At 43.1% G+C, this 12,682-nt stretch overlaps 1 protein-coding gene across 2 annotated transcripts in view; it reads right to left on the bottom strand.

The window, feature by feature from the left end:
- AFF3 (AF4/FMR2 family member 3) overlaps positions 1-12,682 on the bottom strand; it is a 480,216-nt gene that overhangs the window by 406,450 nt on the left and 61,084 nt on the right. For both annotated transcript variants that reach the window (XM_045005798.1, XM_045005808.1), the window contains exon 2: positions 3,713-3,833. In XM_045005798.1, coding sequence (XP_044861733.1) covers positions 3,713-3,833 — 121 coding nt within the window. The remainder of the gene's footprint in view (positions 1-3,712; positions 3,834-12,682) is intronic.

Consider the following 12,682-nt stretch of genomic DNA (forward strand, 5'->3'; position numbering starts at 1 on the left):
CAACCATGGACACTGTTTTGCCTTTTGTGTATGTCACCGTATGTGTACTAGATGCCGCTGACAGAGGCGGGCCAGCAGCGCTACACAGCAGCATGCTTTTGCTTTTGCATGACAGCAGAGATGGTTACCAGCCATATTGTACCATCTACCATACCATAAATTGGTAATAAGATGGTAATAAGATCGGCATGGTTACCAGCCCTTTTGCACTGCCCCATGTGCCAATAGGCTGATGATGAGGACGGATTTCCATCTTTCTGTACCATCAGCCATCCATAGCGTGGGGGGAGCAAGGAGGTTGGTGTTGAGTGCTGCACCATCGCGTCTATCTGCAGCATTCAGTAAAGATAGGGTGACATGTAAAAGAGTCAACAGAGGATTGTTTTCACTTCTGGTGGTGGGTGGGGTGTGTGCGCAAATTGCCGAACTATGCCCTGACCCACCGCAGACACTGTGTTTGACCCTAGAAGCATTTGGAGCTCATCCAAGAATGCAAATACTTTTCGGAGACAGCAGGAACTGTGGGATACCTTGCGTCCTCATTCCCCCCTCCCTCCATGAGCGTCCATTATATTCTTTGGCTTTCCGTTACGCTCGTCACGCAGCTGCGTGCTGAGTCTGTGCTATGCCGTCTGTCCGTAGATTTTTTAAAAATACTTTGGACCAGGCGTAAAATTACAGTAATTACCCTAATTAGATGCAGGAGTCTCCGAGCGAGATCACCCTGAGGAGGGTCACTGAAGGAGATAGAGAGCGCATGCTGCGTGAAAGCTAGCACGAACCAGGGCCCGATGCAGCCGTGCTCGGGGAGGCAGTGCTCCCTGAGTACCTCATGAAAGCCTTGCGCGGAAAACTGTGCTACCACGGAGCACCCAATAAGGCAGCTCTCCCCAGGAACCTCCTGCTGATGCTTTTCGATTAACGCAAGGAGAGCTTCGTGGAGATCTCCAAGGATGATTTCTGTTCTATCCCCATATCTAGAGAGACCTCCTTTTCACACAGTTAAGATTGCTGTTATATTAAGAATAAAAGTTAACATGGTTAAAGCACTTACCGACTGCTCCTTCCCCTGATTCAGGGTCCGGGTTAATGGCCGGGGAGGGTTGTTGGGGGATCTCCGTGACGGTGATGAATAGATCCTGGCTGTCGGGGAAACCAGCGTTGTAAGCGCTCTCGCCTGCCTCGTCCTCCACAAACCCTTCCTCATCTTCCCCGTCCGCGAACATCACCGAGGAACTGGCCGTCGACACTGTCCCATCGTCAGAGTCCACGGTCACTGGTGGGGCAGTGGTGGCAGGCTCCGTAGCGTCCGTTTGCCACTTTGATTATTTGGTAGCCTTGTCTGGGGTCCTTGATTTTCACGCGGCGCTGCATTGCATCCCGCCTGTATCCTCTGTCTCTCATGGCTTTGGAGACCTTCTCGTAGGTCTTCGCATTCCCTGTTTTGGAGCGCAGCTCCGAAAGCACAGACTCCTCGCCCCACACACCGATCAGATCGAAGAGTTCCCAGTCAGTCTATGCTGGGTCCCTCTTTCTATTCACAGATAACATGAACTCCTCTGCTGGAGAGCTCTGCATCGTTGCAGGTGCTGCGGAGCTCGCCCTGATGTCCAGCCAGGACGTCAGATTCAAAGTGCCCAGACAGGAAAATGAATTCAAATTTTCCCGGGTCATTTCCTGTGTGGCTGGTCAGAGAATCCAAACTCGGACTGCTGTCCAGAGCGTCAACAGAGTGGTGCACTGTGGGATAGCTCCTGGAGCTACTAAGTTCGATTTGCATCCACACCTAGCCTAATTCGAGCTAGCCATGTCGAATTTAGCGTTACTCCACCTGTCGGGGTGGAGTACCAAATTCGAACTAAAGAGCCCTCTAGTTCGAATTAAATGGCTTCCTGGTGTGGACGGTTGAGCGGTTAGTTCGAATTAACGCTGCTAAATGCGAATTTAAGTCCTAGTGTAGACCAGGCCTCAGTGCTTAAGGTAACATTTGCAGCAAATCTAACACCTGTGCAACTGGTAGGCCACTCCAAAGTAGACAGAGCAGCGGACATATTTCAGCCATTGCCAATGTTAAAGGTAAAAGGTACCCTACAGTGCTCTGAAGCATCCAAAGAAAAGAGCTGGAGCAGCAATTGGAGAGGTACAGCCACTGCAGGGAGCTCTTTTATTGACCATGCTCAAAAAGGAACTACCAGTCCTCAAAGTTTAGGCAGTGCTCAAGCTCAAAGGGTAACACCTGACCATTGGTGGTGGGACTGGCTTGTGTTCCATCCCTTAGGGACCAAAACTCTAAATGACATTTCGGAATTCTGTCTGCCCCTTTTGGAAGCTGGGACCACAGGAATGAAAATCCTAGCAGATGGTATTTTCAGACAAATTATGTTTGTGTCATTCATAGCAAATAAAAAATAAACTATATATACTGTCATGCTAAAGAACAGGCACCTAGATTGGACTCATGATACAAACATATTTAGTGTGTATATGACTGGGCAACAAAACTGGCAGATGAAATTCAATGTTGGTAAGTATAAAGTAATGCACATTGGAAAACATAATCCCAATTAGACATACAAAATGATAAGGTCCAGAAATCTTGGAGTCATTGTGGATGGTCTCTGAAAACATCTGCCAATGTGCAGCAGCAATCAAAAAAGCTAACACAGTATTAGGAACCATTAGGAAAGGGATAGGTGAGACATACAATATTATAATACCACTATATAAATCCATGATACCCCCCCACACACACAGATTGAGTATTGTGTGCAGTTCTGGTTGCCATATCTCAAAAAAGATATATTAGATTTGGAAGGGCAACAAAAATGTGTAGGGATATGGAACAGCTTCCAGATGAGGAGAGATTAAAAAGACTGGAACTGTTCAGTTTAGCAAGGAGACAAATAAGGAGGGATATGATGGCAGTCTATGAAATCATGGATGGTGTGGAGAAAGTGAATAAGTGTTATTTTCCACTTCACATAACACAAGAACCAGAGATCAGTTAAAAAAATTAATAAACAGCAGACTTAAAACAAACTTAAGGAATTTCTTCTTCACACAATGCATAGTCATCCCATAGCAGGGGATGTTGTGAAGGCCACACATTTTACTGGGGCTGAAACAAGAACTAGATAAGTACATGGAGAATAGGTCCATGCATGGCTATTAACCAAGATGGTCAGGGATGCAACCTCATGCTCTGGGTATCCCAAAGCCTCTGACTGCCAGATACTGGATGACAGGGTATGGATCATGTGATAATTGCCCTGTTTTGTTCATTCCCTCTGAAGCATCTAGCACTGGCCACTGTTGAGGACAGAATACTGGGCTAGATGAATCGTTCGTCTGACCTAGTATGGCCATTCTGATGTTCTTATGTTAGCTTGACCACATTCTAAAACAGTTATTTTTCCTAAATACTTTAGAAGTAGAGCACCATCACCCTCACTCTTAGATTCAGTGCAACCTCTTAGATTCAATGCAATATCACCAACTTATTAGATTATTTCATTTTAGTTACTACTGAATCTTGTAAGAAACCAATGTAAAAGTATCTGATTATCAATGAACCATAAATGTTTATATGCAAGTTTTGTGAGGCCAACACTTGTAGGAGACTACTGAAGCCTGAGCAACATCTTGTACAACCTACATTTTATTGTCCAAAAAATAAATAAATAAACAAACAGTATAGTTGGGAAACATCTACCTTGTACGGTTCACTGAAGAGGGAGTAACTGGTATTAAATGAACCATCTTCCTGTTGTGCCTCCTGATTTCTCCTCTCCCATTCTTTTCTCCGCAGAACATTTCTGTCTGGTTCATAGACACTGCGTCAAAGGAAAGAGAATTTTTACAAAATTAAAGAGCAACACATAAACCAATGTTAATCTATTAACGTGGTTCACAGACAGATGGCAAAGATAACAAGAACATGAGTCAGATTAATGCCAGTCTAATTAGTCAGTGGAAGCTCAGGTCTCTGGGTATGCCAGTGCTTTCTCACACAGAAAACAGATAATTAAATTCTTAAGGAAGCCAAAAAAAAAAAAACCCCACACATGGGGCAAGCTCTAGTCCATACTGAGTTTCTCTGCCTGAAATGCAATGCAGAAAAGATTGAAGCAACTTTGACAGAGCACTGAAAGTTCTCTTAAGACACATGGTAATTACAGCTAAGAGTAAATAGAAATTATGAACATATTTCCACTTATGACATATCCTCAGTGTGTTATAAGAGAATGCTCCTTTTTTACATAGCTGTGTTTCTGTAGTGATTCTTTCATTAACTAGCTCCCCAAAGAGCAGTTAAAACTACATCTTGTAATGGTTTTCCCAGTTATGCTCCTTCTTCTTATCAGTCAAGTCATGAAACTACTGCTGAAACAATTCCTCCTTCGAACTGATTTGACACCATCACAACTTCAGAGCATGAATAAATGAATATTCGAATGATGGGGTTGGGGAGTGGAGCACTGGGGATTAAATGGTATCACTGCATGAAACAATTGTGTTCTTTTTGGAAATAAACTAAAGGCCCCAATATTGAAAGACAAACATCAAAAAAAATTCTAAAATGTTATTTTAATATAAGAGGTCCAAGACATGAAGAACACTATGTCCATATCACCTCCAAACAATATATAGAGATTTGCAAACTTCAGTCTCTTAAGTTTCATCCTCATCACAAAACAAACCTAAATGCCTAAACAGGTTTACGAGTGTTTACAATTATTAGATTAAAAGGATGACTTAATATTTTGCTTTTTCCAGCTAATGCTTTCCTCTTTTTTTGTGATGTAGTTTTGTAAAGTGGAAAATACATTAGTGTCATGTAAGTGTCTTGGCCATAAATAAAATAAAACTCGCCTTTCTCACTAGCTGCCCAGTTAAGCAAAATGGACTTTAAATCATCTACCCAAATGACTTGACTTAACATGCGTCAGGGAAGACTGTTAAAATGCCCAAAGCTGTTAATTTTAAGATATGAGTGTACTGAAAACACCCAAGATATGCAGACACTGTTAGTATTTTAAAATAATTTCTTAGTAGTGACCAAAGGACACTAAAATCCACTGCCCATTTGTTGACCTGTGTGAGATGAACATCTGAGCCTAATTCTTAATGAACAGGTGTTCACCACTATCTCAGCTGACACCTCTGATTGCAGTCTCAACTCAGAGGCCAAACACTGAGCAGGCAGACTTAAGAGTGCTCTGATCCAAAGGAAGCTTCTCTTCAAAGCAAAATTAAGATACAGCAATGCAGAGAAAGCTGGAAAAGCTGCTGCTTAAGATACACTTTCTCTTTTGCTTAAAGAATACTTTTTTATTCAATGCTATCAATTTTTCACTTTGCATGTGCAACGAATGTACTTAAAATAATACATCTTCTGAAAAAACTGGACTTGACCCATTTGTACCAATGGGATAATCATAGACTGGTCCCTTAGATTATATGGAGACATTGGTGAAAGCCTTACTATTTCAATGGAACCTGCCTTGTGCAGGTGAGATTCCATTTAGCAACCATTATGGGAGAAAGTAAAGAACATATACCACACACAATACAGAGAGACAAAGCAGATGTCATTTTAAAGGCAAGTTACTATACCATGCCATCTGAGATAACCCAGTGTGGTAAATAGATAAGTGACTTCTAACAGGAGGAAGGGGTGGTGTGGGGGCAGGATCGGGTGCAGAGCGGGGGTGGGAAGAGGCAACGTGGGAGCTTGAGGGAAAGGGGTGGAGTGGAGGCTGGGCCTGGGGCTGAGTGGGGATTGATTACTCCCAGGGAAAGGAGGAAGCTGGCGCCTGTGGTACAGTATTTAATTACATGATCACATACTATACTTCTCAGCCTGCTCTGGAGATGAATCAAGGTTGTGTACTGAAGACAGATATTTCGCTGTATGATCTGTACCTCATTTGTTGTAGAAGTTTAAAGATGTGCGCCTATTGATGGTACTGGGATAGGCGGGTCTAGGTCAGCCCAGAACTGAAGGTCCACCTCTTCAACCAAGTTCGGGGGAGGGAGCCACTGAGCCCTGGCCACTAATGAATTCTTGGGACAACAAATGAAAAAAACAGGGACACGAGCAAGGTTCAAAGGTTAAAAAACAGGGAAACAGAAGGGGACACCGCCTGAGAACCCCCAACACCTAGCACACTAAAAGAGTGTCTAAGGAGGCACCTAGAAGAACTCACCTCAGAGGCATGATTTAATGAGGGACTGGAAATAAGTCCCACAGTCGCAGAGCACCCCCTTGTCCACCTTCCTCCTCGTGGTATGGTGGGCGGCCATCTTGGCCAGCGTCAGGAGGACGTTGACAAGGAGACCTCATGACTTTGTGAGGCACAGATGGAGTGTGTGTAAATGAGGAGCTGGAAGAGGGACTGCAGCCTGGAACACTCTACGTAGATGTTCACCAGCGTCTCCCTTTTGCTGCAGAAGGGACAAGTTTCAGGGTAGTCTGGGAACCATGACAGATACACACCCGTACTCATGGCTCACTGGAGGATTCACCAGCAAATACCCCTGGCAGGTAGTGGGACCAAGGTTGAATACAGGCTAACCCAATGTGGCTCCCTGATCTCCACCAATGGCACCAAGTCCTGTCACTTGGAGTCAGGGCGGGACACAAGGGCAAAGAAATGGATGGTATGTGGCATGAGAGTATACAGATGTTCTGAGGATGCTGTTCAGAGATGGATAAACTGGATGCTATTCAGCCGAGTGAGGAAATGTGTTGGGGGCAGCAAGGGAGGTTCGTGGAGCAAGGGCCCAGTGACAAGCTCTGCAGGATCAGGGGTGGGCGAGGAGTGCCCTTCTGCAGGAATCTCTCAAGAAAAGCAAGAGAAGCAGGGGTCAAGGCTTTCCTCACCTCCTGGCGCACACGATGGGGGATGCACAGAGAGGACAACCCCACCCACTGGCCAAGTGCCACAGGGTCCACCCAGTCCTTTTGACTGTAGTCCAGGAGGTCTCTATTTCTGGTGGCACCACCCAGGAATAGTCCAGCACACAAAAGGGGACTCTACCTTCTGCATACAAAGGTGTGGGTTGCATAGCAGGGGTTCTGCTAGGAGAACTTCTCCCTGAGTAACCGCTGCAGACCTAGTTGCTGAGAGTAGCTTCCTGGTCCTGAGGAGGTACTGACAGAAGACCAGCAGCTCAGAGAGGTTTGGGGGGAGACATTTTGAATAGAGATAAAAGAGATGCCAGTTGTATCGGAGATCTTGGAGGCAGTGGAGGAAGGTATGCACCAGCACACTCCAAGCCAGACTATCAGCATCATAAAGGAGTCTCTGTAGAGCCTGAAGGTAGAAAGCGTAGATCAGGCTGCGGCTACAGATGAGGCCTCATCTGTGCTGTCCCATGGGGAGGCTCAGTGACCTAGTGCACTCCTGTCCAGAAAAGCTCCAGGATCATCTTCTGGAGACTGGCCAGGATCCCTGGGGGCAGGCTCAAGGGGTTAATCTGGAGCCAGATAATGGACAGAACTATCTGGTTGATCACCAGCACCAGCCCCGGATGGAAAAGACACCAGAGCGGTCCTGTCCACTTCCGCAACCAGTCAAACACCCTGGCCTCCAGACTGATCCAGTTCTTCAGCAGGGAGCAATTGGTGAGACAGAAAGATACCCATCAATATAGAGCAGCGAGCCTACGCCTCATTGGCTGGCACAGAGCACAGGTGAAAGGGAGCACAACTGCCATCCATTCCCGAACATCAGGCCTGAACTGTTGACCCAGCTGACCCGAGTGGAGGAGGCTGCCAAACAGAGGGCTTGGCAAGCTTTTCCCCAAGTTCTATCATTAGAAATAGATACATACAACTCACGAGAAGGCCTAAATCATCCAAATAGTAACAGGGTCTCAGGCAATGGAGAAGACATCCACTTGAAAAACCTGAGGTTTTAAGCATTGCAGCTTCACTACCTCAGGAGTTTCTTGTTGTCTTCTGGGATGAACCATTCCAGAACCAGCCCACTCAGTAGGTTGAACAACTCAAATTGAAAGGACTATTCTCTAATTCCAACTTGAGAAGCATCTGATAACATCTATCAACACACTCCCCCTCCTCATCAGATCACAAGTTCTTAGATGATCAAGTGGTATTCACTCCAAAGGAACAGGACTCTTGCTACAAACTAAAGCATCCCTCCTTTCTGAGATACTTCATGCTAATACCAAATATTATTGGTCATCACCAGCACTACTTCACCTCTTAGAGGCCATAAAATTGCAAGAGAGCACCAATGGGAGCTCCAAAATAGACATCAGCCTTTTGCTACCAGACCTCTTTCCTTACACCATCTGATATTTTGGAGTAAGTATAAGATACACATGGAAGTAGAAATTGCAAATCTCTCTTGCATCCTGGTTCTGGCCTTTGTATCAGTCCATCCTTAAGGGACCATCTCCTGCTGTAAAGGAACTTTGGGAAAGGAGACATAAAACATTTCCTATCTCAGCCTGATCTACCTGCACGGTGAGAGGACACACTCAGGTGAATGTAGAATGACCTGGCTATGGTTGGCTGCATTTAGTCAAAATGTGGAAGCTTAACTCTGAGTCGCCAGACCTTTCAATCTTTGTTTATTGATTCTAGAGATTTAGGTTAGTATTTCTTGGATTTCAAGATATTTTAATTTTAAAAAACTACATATGTTCTAAAACAGTTCTTAGCAGATCTAATATTGTAACCTTATTTGTATTTTATCCCAGTATTCTATCTGGAAACTGTATTTATTTATCATGAAAGTGTATTTATGTATCAGGAACCATGAGTCTTGAACAGTAGCCTACAGGGCCCCTATGAGTGAGGCAGTTCCAACCTGACATCCACTGCCCTGCTGCCAGGACAGCAGCTGAGCTCTGACAGAGGACTCCGGTCCTGGAATCTGATTGGTGGAACACTAGGGGCTCCTGATTGGTCCCCCGCTTCTATTTAACCCAAGCACAGAAACAGGAAGTTGTCCATGCAGGTTAGGACTGCACACCCCGCAATACCTGCTCCTATTCATCTCCTAGTAACCTCACCCTGCCTGACACCTGACTCTTGGTTTTGCCCTCTAGCCTGTCTTGGACTCTTGACCTCCTGGTATCTGACCCAGTCTGATTCCTGCTCTCACCACTAGGTCAGACCATCCATGCCCAGTCGTGACACTATTATTTGGCTACATTATCTATTCAGGTTTCTTCTCCTAATAGTTCATAGTCGTACACTATATTATACATATAAAACTTTTACAGCCTCAAATCCAAATAAGTGTAATCCATTTTTACATTAATATGGAACAGTTTGTTAGGGTGGCAAATACATAGCTAATTTTACATCTCAAACTGGAGCGTATAAAGTCCATAGGGACTCCTATTGTACCTTTATTGAACATCTAGACACCCTTTTTGAGGTCAGAGCATCCTTTCCACCAGTTGTTCAAAGTCCTCAGTGCACCCAGACTTCCCCTCCTGTGTCAGAGCCCTCTTCTCCTCACGTCAGAATTTACAATCTCCACAGGGAAGCACCATAAACTGCAATGCCTACTTTCAAGATCATGGAAATTACAACATCTGTGGGTTTCCATGTTAAGTTCCTAAACACTGCATGGCAGCATAAAGAACCTATAATGTTCACAGGAAAAAACCCTACAAAATCAAAACTTAAATACCTAAAGATTTATGAATTCCAAACAGTAAAGCTAGACCTATGTACAAGTGACAATAAATATGTAAAAAGTATTATTTGAAGGTTTAGCCCATGACACTTTTGAATTATGAGCAGTTAAAGTTAGAACAATTTTAAAAAATATGAAAAACAAATAATATTTCAAAGATTCACAACTTAAAAATGGCTTATTCAACTATCCTCAAAGTTTCTCCAAAAATTCTCAACGGACCTATGACTTAATATACAAAATTTCAGACTGAAAAAAGATTTTTTTTCTTAAAGTTTTATGGTCTAATTCTCCACTGCATTACACCAGTTTTATGCCAGAGTAACTTAATTGAGTAGCTCCCAGGTAAAACTGGTATAATGCAGTGGAGAATCAATCTAGCCCTGATAGAAGATGGTGTTCGTAAAAACTGAGGTTAAAATGGAAACTGTTTTATAACTTTAACAATGGTGTCATTACCATAGTATTTTAAACCACAGAAAAACTAGCCATCCAGAAACAATGTACAGGAAACAGCACAAGATATTTTTAGAAATCATTTTAATACTGACAATTTAATTATTACAGCACTGTGTAGTTCGCTTGTTAAATTCCTATGTAGCAAAACAGTGCTACCATTTCATGTTTGTTTTGCTTTCCATTTCATTGATTACGTCCATATTCTTTGCTGGCCAATTTACTTGTATCAGTTCCATTTTTACCTAAATAAAAATAATAATTTCAAAACCCTGTTGCTAATAGAAGCTCTTAGAAATAACAGTTCTACATTTCTGAGAGTTACATGCATTCCCTAATGAAATTTAAACCATTGGTTCAATTAGAACGAAGAGTCAGCCTTTAATGAACTAGTGACATGATCAATAATATATTATACTGGGCTGCAAGTAACTTTTTTAGACTTTTCATCTGGTTTAAACAGCAGAAGTTAATTTGAAGATTTTTACAGTAAATTTTCCATTTACAAATAGAAATGCCGTGGGGTAAAGCAATTACTCTGATTTACTGTTTTCTCTTTGATTGAATATAAAGATGTAACAGGGTCTCAAAAAAGCAGTAACTTAGCAAGCTGTGCTCCTATCCACAGACAGATAAAGCACCTACCTTGCTATTTCAAAGAGTTTACCTCCAGGCAGCAGCACAGAGCAAACATCAAATCAATGACATGTGTCTAAGACGAGATTGATGTTTACTCTCACAGCTTTTCATCTTACATCCAATAAATTACTTTTTCTTTACAAAAATGTCTGGTTAAATTTCATTTTTCACTTTGCAGTATCAGTTTTAAAACTTTAGCTCCGAGCAATTTTAAAGACAGGATTCATTGATGCTTCATCTTTTATAGCCTGTTTATGATTTGTATTAACCATGAAACACTACCATACAAACATGACTATGAACAGTCTTGTAGTTCTAGCCATTCAGTCAGTGGCAGGTGCAAGCTTGAAAGTACTTTAATTACCTTCCTGAAAATTCGAGGGCTGAAATTAGGAGCCATGTTTTCAGAACTACCTAAATTGCATCCACGAAATTAATACAATTAATGCATGCAAAACCTACATCTGAGTGTACAATATAGGCTTCTGAGCATGCAAACTGCCAAGTATCATTTGTGTGCAATTACTATTTTATGTGTGCAGACATTTTGTGAGTTTTGTGCATGCACATGGTTTATGGTCAGTTGGTCAATTTTGAAAATCTGGATTTAGAAATAGGTTGAATTAGTCCAACAAACCTGAGAACATAAGAGTATTCAGAGGTTCTAGCAAAGTTTGACATTTACCTATGTAAAAGCACTATTTATGGCTCTGCCACTGGAAGAGCAAGCAACTTTTTCTTAGCCAACAATGTCCCGCTAATGAATCCAGACATTAATTTTAGCATCATTTTTATTTCAGAAAGAATAACTTCATCACATTCTAAAATATGCCATTCCTTATACATAAAATTCACACACATACATTCTTCATTTGTGACAAACAAACCTACTATTTATGTATTATCATAACCCTGATCATTTTTAACTTTCTTCTAATATGATCCTTAAGGTGTTGGTGCTCTGACGTTTAAAATCTCCAAAAAGACCTAAAATTGAAAGAACCTCCAGTAGTGACTTGAGCCAAAATAGACTATTGACCTGATATGTTGAAGGTTTATTCTTATGGGCAGCAAATTCACCACATTCATAACCTTACACCAGCAGTGAATTTGCCCCTTTGATTATCGGCAAGGAAAAAACAATCATATATGAAAAAAAAGAAAAAAGTTTTAAACAGGTGCCTTAGTTATGGAGAAACTGACACTGTAGCTAATGTGTAGGAAACAATCTTCCATTTGTCACCTACTCCCACCCTCATTTTTTTTCATTAAGCCAAACCCCAGTAAACCAAACCTGAGTAGCACAAAACATACTAGGGAATGTATTTGATTTGAACCTTTATATTTTATTTTGTTTAAAATTCTTTTCCTTGTAGTTTAAAAAAAAATCATTAGAAATCAAAAGGGAAGAAGCACTTTCCAAGTGAACTTAACATTTATTATTACTTATTATTATTTGTACTCTTGTAGCACTTAAGACCCCCCAGACATGTACCAAAACCTCTCAGTCTAGGCCAGAGATGGGCAAACTATGGCCCTCGGGCCGGATCCGGCCCTTCAGGGCTTTGGATCCGGCCCGCGGGATTACCCCTGGTGGTGCTGTGGGCCCGGCGCTGCTCTCAGAAGCAGCCCCCGGCCCGGGAGGCAAAGGGCTCCATGTGCGCACGCAGAGCCCTCTGCCCCCCCCCCCCCCAGGGGCCGCAGCACTTCCTGGAGTGGCGTGGGGACAGGGCAGGCATGCAGGGAGCCTGCCCTGGCCCTGGTGTGCGCCACTGCCACCCCGGAGCCACTTTAGGTAAGCGGCACCGGGCTGGAGCTCAAACCCCTCCTGCCCCCCGCCCCCCAACTTCCTGCCCTAAGCCCTCTGCCTGTACCTCACACCCCTCCTGCACCCAACTCCCTGC

This window comes from Mauremys mutica, chromosome 1 (assembly GCF_020497125.1).
Source record: "Mauremys mutica isolate MM-2020 ecotype Southern chromosome 1, ASM2049712v1, whole genome shotgun sequence".
NCBI classification, from domain to species: Eukaryota; Metazoa; Chordata; order Testudines; family Geoemydidae; genus Mauremys; species Mauremys mutica.